This window comes from Hyaena hyaena, unplaced genomic scaffold (assembly GCF_003009895.1).
Source record: "Hyaena hyaena isolate Hyena2069 unplaced genomic scaffold, ASM300989v1 scaffold_102, whole genome shotgun sequence".
Taxonomy (NCBI): Eukaryota; Metazoa; Chordata; class Mammalia; order Carnivora; family Hyaenidae; genus Hyaena; species Hyaena hyaena.
Genome location: NW_024080734.1, coordinates 217,023 through 244,096, shown reverse-complemented (window position 1 = coordinate 244,096; position 27,074 = coordinate 217,023). Strand labels below are relative to the sequence as shown.

Sequence of the window (27,074 nt, the reverse complement as noted above, 5' to 3'; positions counted from 1 at the left end):
ATGAAGCTGAGGTTTAAAAGTTCTCCAACAGGTAGCTGGATAAAAATAACTTCAAAGCAATGGTCTATACATTTATGAAATGCAATTTCCCTTTCAGATAAAAGCCCTCTGTTCTTCTTTTGTGTTCTTTTGAGCAAAGTGTCTCTCACTTATTTTACTTTTCAGAATCCAACAAGAAGAGGATGACTTAAACACTTGGATTTTTGCTCAACGAGATATTAATTAATGGGGCCTTTCTTTACCAACAAAATGACAACTGGGATTTACTTTAAATTTAAAAAAAATAATTATGAATCTTCCCAGAATTTGATAGAAGTGGTTATTACCATCATTTTTTGATATGAGAAATAAACTGGAGGATTTTTTTAATGGATAGGCATTACAGTGAAGTGTTTAAGAGGGCCTGAAACCTGGAATCAAACCGCATCTCTACCATATACTAACTTTATTACCTTGGAAGAGTTGTTTTACTTGAAGGCTTAGTTCCCCCCACTCCTGTAAAAATGGGAACAATAATGCCAGTGCATCATACTCATCCCAGTGCCTGGCACATAGTAAATTCCTCTGTGAATGATAATTATGTTCTTAGGTAAAGGGTAGCAAAATCTGCCTGATGACTCATCAATACTCAGGCCTCCACCATACTGTGCTATCTAATCACCTACTGTGGCCTAAGAGGAATATTTGCCCACACTGAAACTGCTGCTGAGAGCTGATTTTATTTTCAGCTCAGTACTCCAAAAGGAGAAATGGAGAAGCAGAGCCCTCCCACACACTGGACACAATTGCTGACAACCTTAAAGGAGGTATAAGTAAATAAATGTAAACACACATGACAAATATTATATGGGACATATGCTGTATAAATATAGCAATGTGCTTTTCATTCTTGAATACACTGTGTTGGCCCTCTGGAGACCAATTAACGAATAAGGCTTTCCATCAGAATTCTTGCTGAGTACCAGGGAGTTGGATTAAGTGTTGGGAATTTCTGTTTTGAGGCCATCCTGAGTCTCCACATCAGCCCAAGGCTCTGTATTGATCCTTTTTCTTGTCATGGATTTTGCCTGAATAAACGAGCTCAGGTTTCAATGAGAACAACATTTAACAGCAAAAAGCTGACCTATAAGCTGAGGGCAAGCAAAAAAGAAGAAAAAAAAAAAGGAAATAGAAGAAAAGAAAAAGGGATCATAAAAGGAGAGAGACAGACATTGAAAAGCTGCTTTGACGTAAAAGACAACACAAGACGAGGTCTTACGATGGGCCAGTACGCTAACCAAGCTCTAAAGTGTCGCTCTGTTACTCAAGGCCATCCCAAAGGCAGCTGGCGGTTAAGAGAGCATTCTGGGATGGAAAAAGCCAATCTTTATGAGCTTCAGAAGCACCCCAGGAGGCTGGGGCACCCAGGGCAGCAGCAGGGGGCCTTACAGGCAGCGTTTTGCCATCCTCCGCGCACACACACAGGATCACTTCCACGTTCCTCTGCGTGGTCTTGTTGTACTTGTCAAAGTCGCCTTGTAAGAGAGTGATGTAGATGTCGTTCCTGACATCCCCTGCAGGCCGAGGGAGAGAGACAGGAGTTGGCGTCTGTGCCGCAGGAGTGACACTGACCGGGAGGCACCGGGAGTGGGGACCCGAAGCGAAGTGCCCTGCCTTGACATCTATTAATGAAATTAAGATCGGATATGATAGAAAAAAGCATTGTTCTCTCATCGGCGAGGCTGAGGAGAGAGCAGAAAAGGAGTTGGAGGAATGCTAGGACATCAGTTGCAAAAATGGTGGGTGGGATGGTCAAAATTGGCTGTTTTTCTCTTAAAACATTAAAATCACTTAATTTCCATCCTCTAGTGACACCTTCTGGAAAGGCAAAGGAAAGCTCCAGTGCAACTGATCTGGGCCCGTGAATAGCAACCAGTCAGCCACATACCTTCCACTGTGCAGAAGATAGAGTGGCTTTTCAAGTGTCCAAGGAACATAGGGTCAGGAAGGAGGGCAGGAGGGGGCAGTGTTCGGGAATGGGGGGCAATCGGAACTGGTAGCCCACAGGGGAATGCACAAGGAGCTGATGTCTCAGGTAAAGCAGGTCCCAGGGAACTACAGGGTAGGCCCCGAGGGGACCGCCATACACTGTGGGGAGGAGGAGTAAGTCAGGGAGAGCAGCTGCGCACACAAGTCTAAAATGGGATTAAGATGAAAAGGGAAGTTTCAGAAGAACGTTATTCTATCATCTCATTTATTTTTTATTTATATGCACGTTCAGAAAATGTTAACAGCAGTTACTTCTGGAGACAAAGATTTGAGGGAGCTTTTAACGTTTCGCTTTATATCTTTTCATGGTATTTGAACATTTTACAATGAGCATGGAGTCCTCTGGTAGTAAAAAAAATAGTTTAAAAATTTAAGAGAATGAAAATATTCTCCCTAAAAGAATGGAATTATTCAATATGTAGTAAAGTAGAAAGAATGTCCATAATAAATTATCAAGTGATAAAGCACATCACAGAACTCTATATAAAGTATGTAAAGTAATGGTATATGAAGCATATGAAGTGTGATCCTACTGTGAGGGGGAAAAAGTGCATGTGCATATATTTATGTGTTTGTCTTTATTACGTGAATGTATGGAAGATTTTCGGATATATAAAAATTGTTTCCAGTGGTTACCTTCATGGAGACCAATAGAAAAGATGTAGTAGAAAAAGAAGGAATTGATTTTTTTTTTAATTTTAATGTTTTATTTATTTTTTTGTGGGGGGGAGGCAAGAAGGGGCAGAGAGAGAGGGAGACACAAAATCAGAAGCAGGCTTCAGGCTGTTAGCACAGCACAGAGCCCATCACGGGGCTCGAACCCACAAACTGTGAGATCATGATCTGAGCTGAAGTCAAACACTTCACTGATTGAGCCACCGAGGCACCCCAGGAGCTGACTTTTTAAAAGGAAAATGTATGGGGGCGCCTGGGTGGCTTAGTCGGTTAAGCGTCCGACTTTCGCTTAGGTCATGATCTCGCTGTTCGTGGGTTCTAGCCCCGCGTCGGGCTCTGTGCTGACTGCCAGCTCAGAGCCTGGAGCCTGTTTCAGAGTCTGTGTCTCCCTCTCTCTCTGACCCTCCCCTGCTCACGCTGTCTCTCTCTCTCTCAGAAATAAAATTTAAAAAAAAAAAAAAAAAAAAAAGGAAAATGTATGTGACAGGCTGGACCTCCCCCCACCCCAGGAGAAAGCCAGACCTGGCATGATGATCTCTGGGAAGCCCAGCTTCCTGGCAACCACAGTGGTCCTGTCCACCAGGTGTGGGTAGTCCTTGCGGATCTGAATGATGTCACCCACAAGCATCTTCATGGTCACCCAGAGGCCTGGAAGGGAATACCCACGATGAAGAGGCAACTTCAAGGTATTCTCAGTCTCGCCCTCCCACCATTTCTCCCCTTGAGCTCTTTCTGGAAGGGACCACTGGGAGCAGAGAGAAACAATATCAGATGTAGTGACTCAACCCAGGAGGAGGAAGAAAGGTGGAAAGCAGAGGGGCTCTGGAGCCAGACATGTGTGGGTTTGATTCCCACTGGTGCCTTCTAGCAATGTTAGCTTCTGTCAAACTAACCCATCTGTCTAAGCCCGGCCTCTGTAAAGTGAGGTAGGTATCACCTACCTATCCCACAGGAATGTGGAAAGAAGTCAGTTAAGGAGATATATTAAAGTGCCTGACACATAAGAGACAGGATATGTTCCCCTCTTCCTGTAGGCACTAGGACATGCCTCCCAGATTCAGGAGATGTGGTTTCCATTTCCATAGATCACATGCTCCCATTTTCACAATGGTCTATCTGGAAGGATGGCTATGTTTCCCAGGATTTCAGATTTTGATCTGTTTTCCAAAGAATCAAGAGCTCCCAAGACAGAGCCCACTCCACTGGGTACATTGTGGCATTGTACCTTGCCCTCCACTGTCTCCTTTGGAGGCCGTGACTTTGCCCAGCAGGCTATGGAGGAAGTCATTCTCAGCTGTCACTCTGGGAAGGAAAAGAAAGCACAAAATGCTTATGTGGAACACTCAATAAGGTCCTTACCTTGTGGTTCCACGTGTTCCAGAAAGTTACCCAGGCCCTCCATACACCTTAGGTGAAGAGTGAGACTGCCCATGTCCACTCAGACAACATACATGCCATCAGGAAATGGCACAAAGCAACATGGCTCCGAGATTTTAGAATATCATTTCTGTAAGTAGAGGCCATTTTTCTTTCCCTAGAAAGACTCTTAGATAGGAAAGATTCCTAAGCCCTCAAAAGGAACATCTGCTCAGTAGAGTGGCAAAGATGAGCTTTTCCTGCTCAGTCCTAATCACATACCTTAATGAGAGTCACTGACCTCATCACCAATAGCAAAACACCATACTCCTTGGACATCCTTGTGGTAACAAAGGACGGACATCATTCTCAAACTCAGGGTCTTGCTTTCTCACAGACTCCTTTTCAGAGCAGGAAAAGGACATTTACCCTCCTTGCTACCCTCCTCTCAAGTCATGGATATTTCTATCAATGAGAACTAGGTGATGATTCCCTGTTCTATGTTCCTGATATGCTGCTGCTTCAGAGTCATGGTTCCTGTATTACTTGTAATTAATGCATTAATCTTTTGTTGACTATCTGTTTAATTTTCCATTGAAATATAAGCTCCAAGAAGACAGGCCATGTCTATCTTGTTGACCACTTCATGCCCCATGCCTCGTACAGTGTCCAGCCCTTTGCCAGATTGCAATCAAACTCTGTTGAATACACAACATTTGATGAATGACTGGGTGAAAAAGCAGGTTGGTTTCAAGTGCCTTGGCACAGACATCATCATTCTTTTACTGCCCTCCTCTTGGGAGGCCCCACAGGGCTATCACTAACTCAAAGAATCACCCTGCTTTTGAACAACCCTCAATGAGAAAGAGTGTGGTTTAAGAGAAGGGAAAGAAATGGGAAATCTCTTACGGGTGAAAAGGAATGAAGTGTTGCTTTTCTTCATCGCTTTCTGCTTTCCCCTTGATGATGTCTGTTATGTCCATAACTAAAAAAAAAAAAAAGAAAGAAAGAAAAAAAAAGAAAGAAAGAAAAGAAAAAAGAATTAATAACTTGCACTCTCCTGCTCCAGGAAGGGAAGTCAATGGCATGAGGTTGTAGGACAAGAGGTTGGGTCGGAAAGTCTTAAAAGGCAAGCAAGCCAGCGTCAGACAATACTCAGACAGCAAGGGTTCACAATGTGCAGCACCTGGCAAGCACTTCTGGACAAAGCAGGCTGGGAGGTCAGCAGGCCACAGAAATATCCAAGAGACTGTGGGTTAGCAGAGGCCAAGATGAAAGAATCAGAGCAGTGACTCTGAAATTAAACAAGCAGGATTGCATTTGACATAGATGTACTGGGTGTCTACTATGCCTACAAAACCCAAGCACAGGGACTCCCTGTAGGCCCTGAGAAACTAATGAAATCTACTCACTCCCTTTTCATAAACTGCTCATATGCACAAACACATAACTCCAGGATCTTTGAATCCTGCAATTCCAGAGGGATCCTGCATCCTCTGAAATTTCACCTTAAATTAGCCACTAAAGGTCCATAAAAACAAGGTGAAGAACTCCTGCATTAGAGAGGGGATTATAGAAATGGTGGTGAGGGAAAGGGGAGGGACGTGGAGAACAGTTAGTCAAATACAGCCAAAACCCTCGTGATATGAAATACCTCAAACACTTCAGGCTCTGGCCAGGGAGCTACTAAAACTGGATAATAATCAACCAATGACTGCATTTAGCTGAAGAGGGTAGTCAAGGAGTTGACAGAAGGAAGGGAAACTGTTATTTGAATTGAGTGTCCATTTCTCTGACCAACAGACATCCCCCTCACCCATTTTCAGTGAGCATGGTTTGGGTGTAGCAATTTCCCTCTAGCTCCAGAGTTGCTCAGATGACTTAACCACTCAGAGGACCACATCCCCATGCCCAGAGTAAGTGCTTTGGGAATGAGCATGTGGCCTATATTTATGTTCCTGGGGCTTCTGCTAACTAATGGGAAAGAGGTGCTTTCTTTCAGCTGGATTACTAAACTGGTAAGATGCAAGCTTGGAACAGATCGCTCACATTTTGCCAACAACCTGGACAGTCATCTTCAGAATAAGTCAGCAAGAGGACATAGGAACTGAGAGATAATGAGACATAAATGCAAGTTCCTGGATCCAGCTATGCCTGAAGGTAATCTATGCCTGAACCTTTCAGTTACATCAGATTGCTTTCACTTGAAACCAAAAGAATGCAAACTACAGCTGCGGACAAAGTCATGGTGTGAGGTAAGGTTGAAGGACCCTCACTGCCTTAACAGGGACATTGTGATGTCAGGAATATCCCTTCTATACAATCAGTATTTCAGAGCAGGGCACAGATCAATCAGTCCAAGTCTCTCATTTTGAGGATAATGAAACTGAGGCCCTGGGGAAAATGCTTGCCCAAGATCACCTAGCTAGCTAGATACTGAGAAACAATGTCAGGCTAAAAAACCAGTTAGGTCATTATAAGGTAACTTCATCTAGTCCACCACTTCCCAAGCAGTGCCAGGGACCTAGTTGGAGAGCCAGCTGGTTTGTGCATGTAGACCAAGGTCTCTTGGAAGGAAGAACCTGAAACATGGGGTTTAGGGATGATAGAGTTATATATGATACATTATTTTAAAAGTATATTTTAGGAGCACCTGGGTGGCTCAGTCAGTTGAGTGTCTGACTCCTGATTTCGGCTCAGGTCATGATCCCAGGGTTGGGAGACGGAGCCTCATGTTGGGCTCCACATTGAGCCTGGAGCCTTAGGATATTTTTCTCCCTTTTGCCCCTCCCCTGCTCTTTTGCCTGCTCTCTCTCTCTCTCTCACTCACTCACTTATTCTCACTCTCTCTCACAAAATCAAAATCAAAAACAAAAAAACAAAAAGCAAAAAAGTTATATTTTAATAAAAAGAAATAAAAACTGGCATATCAAATTGCTGTTTCCACAGGTATTTAAATGGTCTTTAAAAAATGTACTTTAGTTTCAAGTAGGCTAATTAAAAGAAAATATATTAGGTAAAGAATAATGCAAGTTATAGTTGCATTAACATATATAACAAAAAACCATAAAAATGGGTAAGGAATGATGAAGTCTTGGAAACCCCAAGAGAAAGCTATAAGGCTTGGAGAAAAATGAGGAGGTGAGGTTGCTCAAAAGCAACTTCATTCGATCACACCAACTTTCCAAACGTCTACTTCCATCTGGAATTTAGATGTTTGGCCAGTGACTCATTCTGTGTAACTGCATTTCCTGTCCTGGATATTTTTTTAAAAATGATTTGCGCCTCATAATCAGATCCCACCCGAACTGTTCTTCCTTCTTCACTTCACTGGGGAGCAAAGGTGCCAAATGTCCACTGCTTCCCCAATGCTCTGTTGAAGACACGAGGGATCCATTATTCACTGCCTTCATCATAAATCTGGATTTAGTCACCAATTATTTCAATTTAGTCACCAGAAATGTAGGTATTAGGAGCTGTCTGGTATAATTTTTTTGGGGGGGTGGGGAGGGGAAGGAGGAGAGGGAAAGAAAGAATCTTTAAAATTCAGCCATAGGAAATGTGCACTCCAGTAAAAGTTAATGGTGTGTAGTAGGCCATTACCTGCAACCCCAAAGGGCCGTCTCAGTCCCTGTGTGCACTTCTTTGTATTAGTATCCTTGAGATCCATCTTCCCAACTCGGACTATTTGACAAATCAAGTAAATTTTATCCCTGTTGAGGTCTTTGTTTCCAAGGTCCTGTAGGGCAGGAAATTAACTAATAGTTACCACGTGTCTAAAGAAGTAGACTAAGTACTTAGCACTTAGTGTACAAGGACCAGTCATACAATTAGTCCCAGAAAAGGTTGAAAACAAGATGATCATACCCATTCTGCAGATAAGAAAGGCGAGTTTTAGAAAGTTTTAGAAAGGAAACTGAGTGGCAGGTCTCTGGTGTTCAATCCCCATTCTTCAATTTCAAACTAATGAGAAGAGGATAGAAGTACAATATCAGTCAATTTAGGCAACATTTCCTATATGCCAGCTGCAGGATCCAAAACAGCACTTGCTCAACAGCATTTGAGACTTCATTTGTCTCATCACCACTTGGCACCACTGAGGGATAAGGCAAAAGGAAGAGGGAAGGATCTCAATAGTTACACTTACTGAGCACCTGACATACGTTTATCAATCAGGAATGGGTTGTTGTGGCACCAAAGAATCCCAGAATCTCAGCGATTTATAAATAACAGAAATTTACTTCTAGCTCCAGCTGAATGCCTAATGCAGATGGCCACCCCACCCCCACTCAACTACCTACCCTGAGTCCCTAGCTGACAGGCGAGCCATTGCCTCACAACAGGTGCTTCCATTGTCCCCACAGGAGGGGAAGGAAATGTGGCAAATCACCTACTGGTCTTAAAGCTTCTACCCAGAAAGGACACATCACTTTGGCTTGAATTTCTATGACCAAAGCAAGACAGATGGCCATAGCTAACTTCAAGGGGGACAGCAGAGTACACTCAGGTGTGTGCTTTGAAGGAAGAACACTGAAACCGGTGAACTACACTAATGTGTCCTGCATGGTGCTACATTTCTCACATGCCACTGTCTTGTTTGATCCTTAACAACTGTATCAAATAGATACTGGTTTTGCACCCCCATTTTACAGAGGGAGAAACTGAGACACAAAGAAGATTAGGGGCTTCCCGGAGGTCACGACCTTAGTCCTTGGAGACCCTGTCCAGTCATTCTAACACCAAAGTCCATAAACCTAACTAACACAAAGTATCTCTCACCATCAGAAAGATACACAGGAGGGAAAATCACCCAGAACACCTCAGAATCTGGCTATCCTGCTCAAATCTAAAAGCTTCAGTGTTCTTGGGACCCCCTTCCATCTGGGATAGGAAGAAAGAACATCAAGGCCTATTGTTGGCATCAGAGCAGAGAATCCTGGGCCTGGCCTCACTAGGGAATAGTTGCTTTTCCTCCAAGTTACTCCTCATAATGGCATATGCACTGGGAATAGCCTGTCATTGCTTCTCGGCCTTTTGGCTAAGATCAAATGTGGGGAATACTTGATCAAATAAGAGCCAGGGCCTAGGCAAAGCAGATATCTCCAGGCTCTCACTGTGGACCGAAGAGCATGGGGGTGTGTGTGCAGAGTTTCTGGGGACAAAACACAGCCCCAATGTAGTCCACACCTTTCTGCTTCAGGCCTGTGATGGTTAATTTTTTTTTAAGTTTATTTATTTGAGAGAAAGAGAGTACATGCATACGAGTGAACAGGGGAAGGGTAGAGAGTGAGGGAGAGAAAGAATCTCAAGTCGGTTGCACACTGTCAGCTCACAGCCCAACATGGGGCTCAATGCAGGCTCAAACCCATGAAATGAACCTTGAGATCATGACCTGAGCTGAAATCACTGACTAAGCCACCAAGGCAACCCCATGATGGCTAAATTCTATGCACCAGCTTGGCTAGGCTGTAGTACTTAGTTGCTTGGTCAAGCACTAGTCTAGATGCTGCTGTGAAGATATTTCATAGGCCTGAATAACATCTGTAATCAATGGACTTTAAGTAAAGGAGTTTACCTTACGTAATGTGGATATGCCTCATCTCATCCCTAAGGCATTAGGCCTTATTCACTGCTGTACCTCAAGCACCCAAACCTGAGGTTTTCCAGTGAAGGATGACTTCTGCCTCAAGACAGTAGTAGAAAAATCCTGCCTGAATTTCAGGCCTGCTGGCCAGCCCTACAAATTTCAAACTTGCCAAGCCCCACAATCATGTGAGCCAAATCCTTAGAATAAACCTACCTATATATCCTATTGGTTCGGGTTCTCTGGAGAATTCAGATTTATAGAAGTGCTGTTCTTTTACCTGCTGGAGGAATAGACATCTGCTCCCTTACTCTCCAAAGTCTCTCTGCTGGGCAAGGGGAGAGGGAAGGTAGGGGAGGAGGGGGCTTTCTGGTTAAGGAAGCTCAGCTGCTCATTTATATTCCCTGTCCTGCCCTGTAGGCAACTAAATTTGTGATCCCAATTATCTTACATGCAGACGGTTGGAGAGCCTCTTCTCTGGCCTGCCTGCCTCCTTCCTCCCATCCACCCTGAAATCCCCTACAAACTCATCTTTAGAAGCCATGTTCATTATTTCATTTCTCTCCCCGCAACAACCTTAATAGCTCCCCATTTCCTACCCTATTAATGCTAATCTTCCCCAGCTGACGTGAAAGGTCCCAGACATAATATATTTCCAGCTGTCCTATCTGAACAATTCCCCACTATTCTCTGCATGTAAGTACTCTATTTTTGTCGCAAAGATTTCGTTACTGCTCCACAAACACACAATGCTCACTTTCAACTTGATCTTTCTTCCTAAGCCCCCTGTCCACACCTCTGCCTCAAATACTTACTGCTTATTTATCTATATACCCAAATCCTTTCCATCCTTAAGAGCTCAAATTTTGCCTCCTTTATAATGACTTTCATCCCTAATTACTTCTCCTCTCTCATTAGGAATTTTTGTATTTTTGAAATATCTAGTTTGGTGTCTTTCAGAGGCATTTCAAGCCACAAAGATCCTGGCACCTGAAAGATCGTTCCTAGATGTTATAGGCTGAATTATGTCCCCTCAGAATTCATATGTTGAAGTCCTTACCATCCTCAGAACCTGAAAATGTATTTGGAGATAGGGCCTTTCAAGAGGTAATTAAGCTGGGGTGCCTCAGTGGTTCAGTCAGTTGAGCATCCAACTCAATTTCAGCTCAGGTCATGATCTCATAGGTCTGTGGGTTTAAGCCCCATGTCGGTCTCTATGCTAACAGAGCAGAGCCTGCTTAGGAGTCTCTCTCTCCCTCTTTCTGTCCCTCCCCCACTCACAATGTCTCTCTCTCTCTCTCTCAAAATAAATAAATAAACTTAAAAAAAATAGGGGTGCCTGGGTTTTGAGAGAGAGAGTGAGAGAAAGTGCAAGAGGAGGGAGTAAGGGCAGAGAGAGAGGGAGATACAGAATTTGAAAAAAGCTCCAGGCTCTGAGCTGTCAGCACAGAGCCTGAACGGGGCTTAAACTCACGAACTGTGAGGTCATAACCTGAGCCGAAGTCAGATGCTCAACCAACTGAGCCACCCAGGTGCCCAGAGCATCTTAATACATTATGCCAGCACAGCAAAATGCTCAAACACAGATTATTCTCTGGAGAGTGTATAAATGTGTGATCCTTCCTCAGAACTATGTTCCAATTTGTGGTGTCTCTCATTCATTTTTATGTTGGCTTTATAAAACTCAGACATATTAGGAAAGCTGAAGTAGTGCAGTGAAACTTAAAACTCATGTCACCTGATTTAGTAGTTCATTAGTACCCCTTTTATTGTTCAGTCTTGTTTCCTGTATGTTAGCAACAACCCTCAAAATGGGAAAATTCTTAGGGAAACTGGTAGTATATTCTGCCTTCCTCTTACAGAGCTAAGGGGATGAATGCTTATAAAGCAGACAGAGGGGAAGTTCACCATTGGCCCGACTCATGTGCCAGCTCCAAGGGCTCTGTCTTCAAAGAGGAAACTAGAAAGAACTAACATCCAGAGACAAAAAAATAAGGCCAGCAAGGCACATGCCTGCCAAGTCTCATCTCATCTCTAACTTAAACATCACCTCAATGCCCAAGTGAAAGTAAGTCCCAGTCAAAAGTCATCATATCATCCTGTTCTAATTACCTGCATTGCATGGATTGCCTTCTGACATTTTCTTGTTTGTTTACTTATTTATTTATTTTCTGAATTCCCCCCAGCATACCATAAGCAAGTTTCAATCAACTTATTCAATGCTGTATCCCCAATACCTAGCACAAAGCACATGTTAGGTGCTTACTGAATCGCTCTTGAATAAATAAAAGAAGTTAGGGGGCGCCTGAGTGGCTTAGTCGGTTAAGCTTCCGACTTTCACTTAGGTCGTGATCTCGTGATTTGTGGGTTCGAGCCCCGCGTCGGGCTCTGTGCTGGCTGCCAGCTCGGAGCCTGGAGCCTGTTTCAGAGTCTGTGACTCCCTCTCTCTCTGACCCTCCCCTGCTCACGCTGTCTCTCTCTCTTTCTCTCTCCTAGAAATAAATAAAACATTGAAAAAATAAATAAATAAATAAAAGAAGTTAGGACATCATGACCTTCCTTGTCCCAAAATGAAGACTCCATCATTTCAAGATGGAGAAGTATCAGCCTGTTGAACCAGTCAACCAAGGTTCTCAGCTTCATTTGCTGTGGAAAGAAGAGGTGGTAGCCCAGGCAGAATTCCATGCAGGCAGAATCACATTCTCATTAATATTGAGAGACACAAATTTACCGATGCCCTTTCCTGCATGTTTACATCATGAATTGGTTCTCTGCAAAATGAACCACTGATTGATTCCCTGTCCCTGTCCCTCTCATGAAACATCTGTCTCCTAGTTTAATCAGGAAGCCCTATGGGACTTTCCTATTTATCAAGAAAATAAATAGGCTCCTCCTTCTAACTAATAATAGATAAACAGGACTGAGACACATTTATATATGCCAGGAAACTTTGTCTAAGCAATTAGGACTATGATCTTATTCCATGCCTCTGGCCCATTTTTCAGGAAATAACAAACAAAATAAATCAGCTGCACTCCAATCTAATTGTGACATAACATAAGACATTGCACTTAATGGGCTGTAACTAGAAAATTATTGTAGAGCAACGTAGGTTAATCTAGCATGTCGGTCACTCCTGGATCAAACTCATAGGTTTGGCCAATGCCCAAATCCCTCCCTGACTCCTCCTCTGTAATTTTCCTTGCTAACACATGCATCAGAGTGAAAAATCTCATAAATACTCTTTTCCCCAAAGGAGCTTGCAGAGAACACCGATATCCTTAGGTATCTTAAGATAACACTCTTAACACACTCTCATGGAAATCAGACAAGAGAATGGTCTTTGCTAGAAATAATAACCCTTATCTTCTTCTTTCCACTGTTTGTCCTTTCCAGAACTAAAAAGCTAGGCTCACTCTCAGAAATAAATCATCTAACTAACAAAAGATTTCAACATTTCTACATATGTCTTGCCTAGCAAGTATTGGTTTTTAGAAGAATGATCTCAGGGCTCTGTTAAGATCTTTAGTCATTTATGACTTAATTATGTTCAGAATACAATTTACCAAGGCAGTCAATGTTCTTAGAAGGTCTTTTGTGTGTGTGTGATACATTTAAGAGAAGTTTTTAGAAAGTCTGAGCCTAAGAAAGAAACTCAGGTTAACCAATGAATTAACTGATAAATCAGAATAGCTGCTATACCCAGTTCATGTAGACATTGTTGCTGGAAGGGGTCTGCTTGTTTACACAGTGCTCTGTATGTATTCTCAGTGTGCACACGAATGAGAAAGAAAGAGGAAGATGTAGAGAGGGGAAGATCCACCTCTCTAATAGCTTCTTCAGGGAACACAACACCCTTCCCCCTCACCCCTGTCTGTTCTGAATCTCTCCAGAAAGCCCAGAACACAGATCTGACCCCAAGGTCATTCTCCCTCCCGATCAAGTGACCTTCCTCTCATTTCCAAGATCATACCCTTGTGACTGTGGAAGAAGGAAACAAGAAGACTGTGCACCCACCGTGAAGACAACCTTCAGGTTGTTGAGCATCTCGATCTCCTTTGGGAAACCCTTGCTGCCCCATCGCACCAGGTAGTTCTCACTGTGGGAAGAAGAGTAGCAACCCATTACTGCCTGGAGCTCAACACTGCTTTGGCAAAAATATTCACCGAGCCTCTATGTGTGCCTGACAAGTGCTGGCTGCTGGGGGCACGGTAGTGTTTGAGATAGATGTGGTTCCTCCCTCTAAGAGATCACAGTCCTATATAACAGAGACAGGGGGCAAAGGATCAATAACATGTGCCTTTGCAGTCTCTTTCCCTCCCCGATTTGCTAAGCAAATTCTGTCCCAGCTACCTAATATTTTTGAAGAGCAGCAGCATTCTCTGAAGAATTATTAAGAGTTAAAGAGATGAGGGGGAAAGGATTTTGGTATATTTTGCTGGACATTAAGAAAATACCTGCCCTTTTCATCTCATTCCCTTTTCAAGACTGAATACAGATTTGAATTTTTAAAAATGATCCATTGGGCATAGGACTGTTCCCTTGAATGGAATGTCACAGTATGATGGGCCTGAGATGGCCTTAGCCATTATCTGAGATACACTTGAATAACTATCTAAATGCAGTTGTGACAACTATTTATATGCAATCGTGCTAACAAGACAAAGTTCAGGGTGTCGCAAGAATATATAGCAAAAAAGTCTGGCCTAGTCTGGGTAGTCAGGGAAATCTTTGCTGAGGATATGACATATAAATAAAGTTGGTCAGGGAAAGAGAAAGAGAAATGTTTCAGGCAAAGCAAACATGCATTTAAAGGCCCTGAGACAGGATGGAGCTTGATGCATCTAAAAGCCAGATCCAAGGGGCGCCTGGGCTCAGCCAGTTAAATGTCTGACTTTGGCTCAGGTCATGATCTCACAGTTCATGAGTTCAGGCCCCATATATGTGCTGACAGCTCAGAGCCTGGAGCCTGCTCCAATTCTGTGTCTCCCTCTCTTTCTGACCCTCCCCCACCCCTTCTATCTCTCATTCTCTCTGTCTCTCAAAAACAAATAAACATACATACATACATACATATATACATACATAAAAATAAATACAAACCAGATCCAAGGGGAAAGTAGTAAGAGAAAACTTAAAGAGGACAGACCATGTAGGCCTTGTAGGTCACTCAAGGATTTTGACTTGATCCTAAAAGTAATGGATATCCCCTGAAGGGTTTTAGGATGGGCAGTCATACATTTCTGACATATGATCATTTACCATCTTATATCTTCTAGCAACCATACACCACTCTGAGGGATATACACTAGTCAGCCCAGACACACTGGGAAAATTAGGAGAAACTTAGTAGTTTGATGAGTTGAGTCATAAGGTTTGCCATGCTGTACAGGAGCACATATAGTTGGTGTTAAATAAATGCCTATTATCCTGAATTAGGATAATAACAAAATAAAGCTCAAAAACCAAATCATCCTAAAAAAAGAGTATTAAGAACTTAACAAAGGGGAATTCCCTTGTTTTTAGAAATTTGTTCTCTCTGATATCATGTTGCTCTCTTTCTACTCACCTCTAGAAGACTAATGAGAGTAGTCTAAGCAGGTTCAAGTTGGAAATGGAACTGATAACAAAATGAACACAGCTCTAGATTAACCACTGGTTAAAATTCAATCAAGTTAAATGTAGTTTTTCTTTCATCTTTCTTCCTTTTTCTCTTTCTTTCTTTCTTTCTTTCTTTCTTCTTAGTAAGTTCTAAATATTTCAGTGGAATTTTCAGCAAACTAACCAAGGAGCCTCCAAGGCTCCACACACACACACACACACACACACACACACACACACACAAAATAATAATAATAGTTTATGATTTCCCATTGGTTATTTCCAGAATGTAACAGTGAAATACCTGGGTATTTCCCAGGACCTTTGATCACATGTAGCATGACCAATAGAGAACGAGCCTGTTAGGTCTAAACATCAGGCACTAGCAATTTTCTTCTAGGGGAAATACAATAATAAATAAGAAGAGAAACTTAAAAGGCTGAGCTGGCCCTATCCATCCCTGCCCAGGAAGACCTGGAAGGTAAGTCCAAAGGCCCACCTCCTGGCACCGAGCCAGGTAAGATCTATTGCACATAACAGTGTCCTCCAAGGAAGGGGAAGACCATCCCAACTCCTCACCAAGCTTTTTTTTTTTTTTTTTTAATTAGCCTTACCACTGGTTTTTGATGTCTAAGATGCTTCTTGTTTGTCCTACAAAAATTTACCTAAAATTTCCCAAACTTCTCTTTAAGCATCCGCTGGAATCAGACCATGATTTATCCCAACATTAAAAGCTCAGTCTTAGCCAAATTGTCCCCAGTTCATATTTGGGCCACACTGAGAATGTCCTAACTTGCCTTTGGTTCATTTATGTCAACTCTGGCTTGGCAGGAGGGGAGAAGATTGATTTCTTAGAGAAAGAACAGCTGTCCAGAGTCAGGACGACATAGGAATGCTTTCAAGTTCCCCTGCCCCTTTTTTATATCATGTCTCTTCTCATCTTTCTTTGTTTTCTACTTCTCTCTCTCTGTTTCTCTCTCTCTCTCGTTTTTGCCCTTTTTGTTCCCCCTCTTCCTCATCTCTCAGTTTCCTGAGGGCTTCTCTGTATTCCTGGCACTCTCAGAGACATCACTCAGGCATGCCCCATTGAGCGTATCATCCTGTATGGCACATCAGGGAACAGAGCTGCCATGTCACTGATCCATTGCCTCCTTCTACAGAGCTGGTTCAGGTCATCCATCACTTAGATAGGCCAGGAGGCCAGGCACCCTTGCCAATTTGATCATAAGGAATCATGTTTTCTGAGAGGCAGGAAGGATCCTATGAATGTTTTCAGGATCTTTGTCACAGGCACCTTGGGAATAGCTGACACGGAATGGCAAGGGGTCTGTGACACACACAGACCATTTCAAGGTGGGTTCTAAGGGAAAAAGGATACTCACTCAGTATTTACTCAGTATATCCTCAGTATTCACTGAGGCCCAGCCAGGTGAATTGGGCTGACTCTTTAATGTTGGGGATTTAGGTGTGCTATAAAGAATGGCTTTCCGCCATGACTGTGCTAACACTCTGATGAGAACCATTCAGGATATTTGACACAACTCTTTCCTTGGTGACATACTAAAGTTGGAACTAGCTTGTCTTTGAAGTCAGATAGATGGACCTGAGTAGAAATCTCAGCTCTGCCATTAATAAATATGTATGACTTTGGACTAGTCACTTGACCTTCCCAAGCCGCATTTTCTCACCCAAATGACATGGAATAAATGGAATTAAATGAGATCATGTACAGACCTCTGTTCATTCTCCTTAGATGAACAGCCCTTCCATGTTTCACAAATGTCTTCAGAAGAGCCATTATTTTCTAAAGTACTCTTCTTCACTAGGCATTGTTCATGGTCTCATTTAATCATAACAACCAAGCTAGGGAGAAATCACTTTTTCCATAAAGGCAGAGGAATTATGCTCCAGCTTCCTTCTAATACGTCAACTGGGACTTCAAATATGGGACCATGTGTGACCCAAAACCCTACTATAGGAGACCAGCAGGGTCACCACCAGGAAGGATGGTCTAAACCACAAGCAGGGTCAAGGGACTCAGTAGTGGGAGATGGAGGTATACCAAAGTCTCCTTCCTGGAGATTCTCAAAGGTGTGCCCACTTCCTCAAGCTGAGGTGCCCAGAGGTTCCCTTACTTTCTCTGTTCTTCAGAGCAACCAGTTAAATTAGCACTAATAATAACCACAGCCACTTGGAGCACCATGTGCCAGGCTCTGTGCTTCTCAATGAAGTCTGAAAGAAATGACCCTGTGAGGCTAGTGCTCACATTTTGCAAATGGGCAACTCAGGCCTAGGAAAGATGAATAACTTGCCCAAGATTAAAAAAATGTAAATGGTGGGGCCAGGATGTGAACTCAGGAAGATCTCAGGGCCCACATTCTTAACCTGATACTGCCCTGGAGGATATGAAGTTCTTACCATTCATTTCTTTACTCCAGTTTTGTTTTCTTTCGTTTTTGTTTATTTTGTTTTGTTTTTATGTTTTACTTAAGTTTTTAAATTTTAATTCCAGTTAGTTAACATAGAGTGTTATAATAGTTTTAGGTACACAATATAGTGATTCAGCATTTCCATATATTACCCTGTGCTCATCACAAGTGCTCTCCTCAATCCCCATCACTTATTTCACCCACCCCCCACCTATCTCCTATTTTTAAAAGTAGGAATTTTAATCTATCCAATGCCGCCTGTATGAATTAATTACCACTGGTTGTTTTCCAGAATCAAAATACCAATTTACAAAACCCTATTGTGTGACCATAACTGCACTATGGGGAAAATTTGGTGGTAATATTTCTACCTGACTAGTATATCCTATAAGAAGTTATTTCTGCATTTTCAGGCTCAGTTTCTCTTCCAGGTGGGAATTTCTCCACAAGTGATGGTGAGAATAAAAAGGATGCTCTGTGCTTTGCTAATTCCAACCTCTTATATATGGAGAAGTCAGGCAATATTGAACACACCTACCTTATGACCGTTTGCTTGTTGGGGTCATAGAGAGACATGAAAAGCTCAGCATCTTCTCCAATTCTGCACACAAAGTTTCTCACAAAGACATAGAGGCTGTGGGTGGGGGATGAGGAGATCCGGGAATACATTCCATAATCTGGCTGGTCTTTTGACTAAGAGGTGGAGGGGAAAAAGGAGGAAGGTAGAAAAAATTAGCCCAGCACCAGTGAGGACACAGGCCTTAAGATTTCTGCATTATATCCACGTCTACAAACAAAAGCTTCTGCAATCTGAGCCAAGTCACTTTGACTCTCTTGGCCTTGATTTTCTCATTTTGGGAAGTACCACCATTTGCCCAGCCTTCCTTATAAAATTAGTGCCATAAAAAGCACACATAATTTTTTATAAAATGCTTAAATGGTCTCCATCAAAATTTAAAACTTCTGCTTTTTGAAAGATACATTTAAGGGGCGCCTGGGTGGCTTAGTCGGTTAAGCGTCCGACTTTCGCTTGGGTCATGATCTCGCGGTTCGTGGGTTCGAGCCCCGCGTTGGGCTCTGTGCTGACTGCCAGCTCAGAGCCCGGAGCCTGTTTCAGTCTGTGACTCCCTCTCTCTCTGACCCTCCCCTGCTCACGCTGTCTCTCTCTCTCTCCTAGAAATTAATAAAAAAAAAAAATTTTTAAAAAAAAAAATGAAAGATACATTTAAGAAAATGAAAAGGGGAGACACAGACTGGGAAAATATATTTGTAAAACATATATCTGGTAGAGAATCTGTATATAGAATATACAAATACACAAGTGTATTCAGAATACACAAAGAATCCTTACAACTCAATGATAAGAAAATCAACCCAATGAAAATGGGCAAAATATCTGAACAGACACTTCACAAAAAATATACAAATGGCCAGTAGGCACATAAAGAGATACTCAACCTCACTAGTTATTCAGGGAAATTGAAATTAAAATAATGATGAGATACCACCACACAACCACTAGAATGGCAGTACCAAGTGTTGATGGGATACAGAGCTACTGGAACTCTCTCATATACTATTGATGGGGATGCAGAATGGTACAGCCCTTCCAGGAACAAGTATGGAAGCATCTAAATAAGTGGAACATGCATATATTATAGGATCCAGCAATCCTACTGTCAGGTATTACTCAAAAAGAATAAAAACGTATGTTCACACATGTGTTTGCAAATGTTCATAGCAGTACTAGTTATAATAGCCCTCAAGTGGAAACAACCCACAACCCCCAAATGCACAAATGGTTGATGGTATGGCAACACAGCAATAAAATGGAAAAAATAATATATACCACAACATGAACCTCAAAATCACCATGCAGAGTAAAGCAAGTCAAACACAAAAGCCATGTGATTTCATTTATATGAAACTACAGAAAAGGCAAAAGTGTTGTCACAAAAAAACAAATTAGGGATTGCCTATGGCTGGAGACTGGGAAAGGCGATCAACTGTAAGGGAACTCAAAGAAACGTTCAATGTGACGCAACTGGTGAGATCTTGATTGTCGTGAAGTTCACCCAATACTGTATTTTAGTCAGATTCAGGAGACTATAGTTTACAATTAATTGATTTCATTGTGTGAAAATTATCTCAATAAAGCTAGAAATAAACTTTCTTTCAAATAATACACAGTAGTTAAAATAATTTTTTAATTGTAAATCAGAGTATGTTAACCTTGAAAAATAAAATTACAGTTCTTTGAAATCTTTTGTTGGCTTTCTACCACACTTGGAATAACAAATCTTAACTCTCTTCCATGACCCCTCAGGCCCTGCGAGATCTGGCTACTGCTCCCTACCTCTCCAAATCATTGCCTACTCTCTCCCACTGCTCAGCATGCACCATCCACACTGGCCTTTCTCCTCCTTGGACATTCAGAACACAGCCCTACCTGAGGGCCCGCCCTTTCACTTTCTGTTCCCTATGCGTAGAACACTTTGTCCCTAGATCTTCCCAGGTCTAGTGACTTCACATTATTCAAGTGTCAACTCAGATGTTTCTTCTGAGAGATGCCTTTCTTGATGATACCTTTTTAAAATAGCTCTTGATGCACTATGATTCACATAACCCTAGCTTATTGTCTTTTAGAGACCTATTACCATCTGGAATTAATTTGTACATTTATTTATTTACTTTTTATTGCCTTTCTTCATTTCTTCTCTCTGGAATATAAAATCTCCATGAAAACAGGAAACTTGCCTGGCATTAAACTACTTGTGGGATGGATGCAAAATGAATTACAGACCTAAGTACCAAAACACCATAAAATACATATGGCTATTGATCATCTCAGGTCATAGGATAGGTGTCTCCTTGAATAATATACACTCTAGTTAATTAGCCTATTATTTTAAGTTTATGATATGCTAAATGATCCCTCACTCAGCTAAAGGCTATTTTACAAAGCTTACCATTTCTTCCTTGATGCGCTCTGTGATTTTACCAGTTGCTTCCTCGTGTGCATGGAACAAGCTGATGACGCTGGTATTATCAGGGTCCAAGATATTTCCATCATCATCTCTGACAATCAGATCAAGCTCAAGAATTCTGCAAAGTAAAAACCATAGGTGAGGATAAATTGGGGGAGGCTGAAGCCTTTAAAATGTTGTTTGGAAGTTTACACCAGAAAATTTTCTTGGTCTCTGAAGATTGCAGACTTTCATAGAACAGCTCTGTACCAACAGCCTTGCACACAGCTGTGAGCCATACTGGGACACTTTAGCCTCTTTGGGTGGTACTGTGGCAGTGTGTATTAAATTTTCTTAAAGTGTATCCTTACTGTGATATTGAATCTAGAGAAACATCCACATTTGAAGAGAATGTGTTACAGCATTGCTTGCATCAGCAAAGTAATGAACAAAACCAAAAGGAGAATGCCTAGGGCTAGGGAGGAGGCTGTCTCTCAAACAAAGCAGGGTTGAAGCCAAAGGACTTTGAACTCCAAGGGTCTGGGAGGCAAAGAGACAGAATCACTTCCAGGGACCTAGTGGGACAAACTTACGGGCCATAGATGCAAGATTGAGAACTGGGAGGGAGAAAATGAATGGAGGGGAGGGATCCCCTTCTGCAGAGAGACAAAGGGAAGAGAAAGAGAGGGTGGGGAAGCGTACAACTGTATCTGGACAAAAGAAAAACCACAGAACGGAGGGAGAAAGACCCAATCTCTGACTGAAGAGCTTTCTCTGGATTGGCGGCTTGGATCACGTGCCTGGGGACAAGGGGAGCCAGCCCCGGGGCTGGTGGCTAGGTCAGCAGCGTAATTCATAATTCTCAGTAGGAGAAAGCGATCCCCTCCCTGGAGTGATGTGGGACAGGATAAAGCCTGCCTGTGCCTGACCACTTGTGGGGTGGGGTGGAGCAGTGCTTCCCTAGTACCTGGGCGTGGAGTGAGTTTGAATCCTAGCCAAGCTCTAGGCACAGGGTTCGGCTGAATGAGAAAACCTGCCTCATTTGCACCCACCGCTGGGTGAGGTCGGCTGGAATAGAGTGGTGGGACACCTGGTCCATGAAGAAGAGACTGGGGTGTCGCCATTTTAATCCCCACCATCACCAAGGTGGAGCCTCAGGGAAAGAGCAGCTGGTCCACAGTGGAGACAGGACCTGTCTACACCAAACCACGCCTCTCTGTGCCTGGTAACTGAGAATTTATGGAGCAGGGATTGACCCTGATGAACCAGACAGCCCCCTCTACCTGACCAGTGCTGTTGCATTGCCTGGTTTAATTATTGGACAGTTCTTATTGTATAGATACATTCTTCCTTCCTTTTCTTCTCTTCCCTCCTCTGGTCTGGATAGTCTGGTTGTTGGTTTGTTTAAGCACACATCCTAAATCCATTCTCTTAAGACATGCTCTACACCTCCTTCTTATTTTCCTGTCTTTCTCTCTCTCTCAGGATTAAGCCATATAATTTCTCCGGACGATTTTTATTTTTTCTTTTTCTCAGCCCTTGTCATTTCTCTCTTTGTATAGGATAAGGCCTCTTCCATCAACACTGCCTCCACCCTGTTGTTTCCACCCTGTTGTTTACTTGTAGCTGGTGTTTCTGGTTTTTTGTGTGTTTGCATGTTTTTCTTTTCTGTTTGTTTTTTGTTTGTTTTCCTTTCCAGGGCTACTTCAACAAACAAATCAAAGCACACGTGGTGGAGGGTCCAAAATATCAAGACCAGTAGGGAGATAAAGTAACCAAAGTCACAACAACAGAGAAGAAGTAACACTCTCCAAAAAACACCTCCTGATGGGCCAGGCCCTGGGAGGTATATGACCCTTTTTAATATTGTAGTGCTCCCAGGGGCAGGGCACATCAAAAGCTTTCAAAAAACATAATGGACGGGGTGCCTGGGTGGCTCAGTCAGTTAAGCATCCGACTTTGGCTCAGGTCACAATCTCATGGTTCATGTGATCGAGCCCCACGTCAGGCTCTGTGCTGACAGCTAGCTCAGAGCCTGGAGTCTGTTTCAGGTTCTGTATCTCCCTCTCTCTCTGACCCTCCCCTGCTCAGGCTGTCTCTCTCTCAGAAATAAATAAAACATTAAAAAAAACACACACACACACACACATAATGGACAAAAAGCTAGCCAAAATGAAAGAATTCCCCTCAAGAAATTCCATAAAGACAGCTAAAGAATTGCTCAAAACACATATAAACAATATAACTGCACAAGAATTTAGAATAGTGGGGCGCCTGGGTGGCTCAATTGGTTAAGCATTCGACTTCGGCTCAGGGCATTATCTCACAGTCCATGGGTTCACTCCCTCTGCTCACACTGTCTCTCTGTCTTTTCCAGACATAAATAAAACATTAAAAAAAATTTTTTTTAAATGTCAATACTACCCATAACAATCTATACATTCAATACAATTCCAATCAAAATTGCACCAGCATTCTTCTCAAAACTAGAACAAACTATCCTATAATTTTTATGGTACCACAAAAGACCCTGAATAGCCAAAGTAATATTGAAGAAGAAAACTTAATTGTGAGGTATCACTATCCCAGACTTTAGCTTCTACTACAAAGCTGTTATCATCAAGACAGTATGGTATTGTCACAAAAACAGACACATAGACTAATGGAATAGAGTAGAGAACTCAGAATTGGACCCACAAATGTATGGCCAACTAGTGTTTGACAAAGCAGGAAAGAGCATCCAACGGAAAAATGATAGTCTCTTTAGCAAATGGTGCTGGGAGAACCAGACAGCAACATGCAGAAGAATGAAACTAGATCCCTTTCTTATACCATATGCAAACATAAACTCAAAATGGATGAAGGACCTGAATGTGAGACAGTATACCATCAAGACTCTAGAGGAGAAAGCAGACAACAACCTCTTTGATCTCAGCCGCAGCAACTTCTTATTCAACACATTTCCAAAGGCAAGGGAAATAAAAGCAAAAATTAACTATTGGGACCTCACCAAGATAAAAAGGTTCTGCACTGCAAAGGAAACAATAAATAAAACTAAAAGACAACTGATGGAATGGGAAAAGATATTTGCAAATGATATATTGGATAAAGGGCTAGTATCCAAAATCTATAAAGAACTTACCAAACTCAACACTCAAAAAACAAATAATTCAGTGAAGAAATGGGTAGAAGAATAGACATTCTTCCAAAGAAGACATCCAGATGGCCAACAGACACATGAAAAGATGACCAATGTCACTCATTATCAGGGAAATACAAATCAAAGCCACCCTGAGATACTACCTCATACTAGTCAGAATGGCTAAAATGAACAAATCAGGAAGCTACAGATGCTGGAGAAACAGGCACCCTCTTGCACTGTTGGTGGGAATGCAAACTGGTGCAGCCACTCTGGAAAACAGTGTAGAGGTTCTTCAAAAAATTAAAAATACATCTACCCTATGACCCAGCAATAGCACTGCTAGGAATTTACCCAAGGATATAGGAGTGCTGATGCATAGGGACATATGTACCCCAATGTTTATAGCAGTGCTTTCAACAATAGCCAGTTAGGGAAACAGCCTAATTGTCCATCAACTGATGAATGGATAAAGAAGATGTGGTTTATGTATACAATGGACTATTACTTGGCAATGAGAAATAATGAAATCACCATTTGCAGCAATGTGGATGGAACAGGAAGGTATTACACTGAGTGCAAGAAGTCACTCAGAGAAAGACAGATATCATGTTTTCACTCATATATGGATCTTGAGAAACATCACAGAAGACCATGGGGGAAGGGAAAGGGAAAAAATAGTTACAGAGAGGGAAGGAACCAAACCACAAGAGTCTCTTAAATACAAGAGGACAAACTGAGGATGTGGGGGGAGGGGAAAATTGGTGATAGGCATTGAGGAGGACTGTTGTTGGGATGAGCACTGGGTGTTGTATGTAAGCCAATTTGACAATAAATTATATATTTTTTAAAAAGTGATCTGTAATGCAATTCCATGTAGCAGAGCTTAAAAAATAGGATACAGTTTTAATATGTTTAATGATACAGATCAGTGAAAAAAAAATAAAGTATGGGGGCACCTGGGTGGCTCAGTCAGTTAAGCAACCAAGTCTTGATTTCAGCTCAGGTCACTATCTCATGGTTTGTTGGTTTGAACTGACAGCACAGAGCCTGCTAGGGATTCTGTCTCCCACTCTCTCTACCCCTCTCTGGCACACACTCCCCCACTTTGTCCTGTGCTCATGCTCTTTCTCAAAATAAATAAACATTTTTTAAAGAGTATGGAAGAATGCATATAATATGTTTATGTAAACAAGTCAAGCCAGATACCTGGATACATGTACATGAATAGCAAGAAAAGAGAGAAAGGACAGGGCAAATATAATGTAATATAATGTAATGTAACATGACATAATACAAATATAGCAGAAAAAGTATTCCTATGTTATCTATTCACCAACATTTTGAACATAGTTGTTAGGGAGAAATCTCAGATATATTGCTCATTACCCATAGCTTGCTCCTTACCTATTTGACTTCCAGGCCACAGGCTTTCCCCTGCTTGGTACTGATTTATTTCAATAGCATCTGCCATTTTGATTGGCATCAGTGATACTAATAGCAAATGCACAGCACTTGTGGTAAGTTTACATATGTTAAATATTTTATGTATGCTAAAGCATTTACCCCATAAAACAACCTTGAGGGACATATACTATTAATACCCCCATTTTACAGATGAAGAAAAGACCAAAGATATAGAGGCTAATTAATTTGCTCAAAGTCACATAGCTAGTTAAAAAGTAATATGGCATCCTGATCTGCACTCTTTTTTTTTTTTTAAACATTTTTATTTATTTCTAGGAGAGAGAGAGAGAGAGACAGCGTGAGCAGGGGAGGGTCAGAGAGAGAGGGAGTCACAGACTCTGAAACAGGCTCCAGGCTCTGAGCTGGCAGTCAGCACAGAGCCCGACGCGGCGCTCGAACCTACGAACCGCGAGATCATGACCTAAGTGAAAGCCGGACGCTTAACCGACTAAGCCACCCAGGTGCCCCCCTGATCTGCACTCTTAACCTCTATGGTACACTTTCTAGATGGGAGGCACTTAGGAGCGGTCCTGGATTAGGGGACAAGGGGTAAGTTTGCAGAGGACTTGATGTGAAGCTGCTTTTGCACTTGATGTTGAGACGAAGGGCCTCAGCTGTCCATACAAAGAAAGAAGGGGGAAGTGGGCTGATGGAGACTCTGAGAAGGCCAAGAGTGGTCCCGCTTAGGCACCACTGCTGAGGACCAGATTCTGCAAGGGCAGCAAGGACAAGTGAAAGAGACTAAGTTTTCATCTCTTATTTGAAAACTGGACTGAGAAGCACATCTCTCATCTCATCCAAATGCAAACAGAAAGGAGCCAAGGTTCACCCATTTGTCCACGCTCATTAGGAAATTAACTTCCAACTGGCTATGACTCATAATGTTGCACAGTCGTGCTGCCGAACAGGCGATGCTATGGGGGAATAAATGCTTTCAACTAATGCTGAGCAGAGACTCGCGTGACCTCAGAAAAAGATGGAGCACAGCCAATACATAATTTAATGCCAAGATCTCTCTAGCTCTTTCTCTTCAAAATTTATCAAAGTGGATTCGGTTCTAAATGTATGAATAAAACATTCTCCAGGGTCCAGCTATCTTGGGATTTGGAGGAGTCATTTGAGGATTCCTCACTCCTTGGAGACCAAGAAGCTTGCCCATTACCAGTCTCATGTGGAATTTTAGAAGCTTTAGTAGTCATAGGCTGGAGCTGTCAGGATTCCCATAGCCCAGGGTCAGGAAAGGCTGCCTCCCAATTGAACAGTAAACCATTCACTTTGGAGAAATGAGTACTTTGACATTTTCTTCTCAGACGTAGCCCCACACTGCTCTCTTCTGTTCAAAAAAGTGATAAAAAATGAACTGAAAACAGGGGCGCCTGGGTGGCTTAGTCGGTTAAGCGTCCAACTTTCGCTTAGGTCCTGATCTCGCAGTTCGTGGGTTCGAGCCCCGCGTCGGGCTCTGTGCTGACTGCCAGCTCAGAGCCTGGAGCCTGTTTCAGAGTCTGTGACTCCCTCTCTCTCTGACCCTCCCCTGCTCATGCTGTCTCTCTCTCTCTCTCCTAGAAACAAATAAAACGTTAAAAAAAAAAATGAACTGAAAACAAAGGCAGGGCAAGAAGCTCCCACCATATGCATTTTCCAAAACCAAAAAAAAAAAAAAAAAAAAAATTAATGGTAATTAAAACAGAAATGGCTCCTTAGGTGGCTCCAGATGGTTTGGACAAATACAAACTTCTTTACTCGGCACGTAGGCCCTCAAGTTTCCAGCCCGTCTGCCTTCCCCTCCATGTTCATGTTCTTCTCTGAGCTCCTCCCAATTCTCTCTCTCC

General features: G+C 42.3%; 1 protein-coding gene across 1 annotated transcript in view; it reads right to left on the bottom strand.

Annotated features, from left to right (window-relative positions):
* The window catches only part of DOCK2 (dedicator of cytokinesis 2), a 415,239-nt gene that overhangs the window by 349,416 nt on the left and 38,749 nt on the right, over positions 1-27,074 (bottom strand). The window contains exons 7-14 of the mRNA XM_039235715.1: positions 20,643-20,778; positions 18,212-18,366; positions 13,661-13,742; positions 7,663-7,798; positions 4,969-5,044; positions 3,929-4,005; positions 3,226-3,351; positions 1,429-1,553 (exon numbers count right to left, since the gene is read on the bottom strand). Of these exons, the coding sequence (XP_039091646.1) occupies positions 1,429-1,553; positions 3,226-3,351; positions 3,929-4,005; positions 4,969-5,044; positions 7,663-7,798; positions 13,661-13,742; positions 18,212-18,366; positions 20,643-20,778 (913 nt within the window). The remainder of the gene's footprint in view (positions 1-1,428; positions 1,554-3,225; positions 3,352-3,928; positions 4,006-4,968; positions 5,045-7,662; positions 7,799-13,660; positions 13,743-18,211; positions 18,367-20,642; positions 20,779-27,074) is intronic.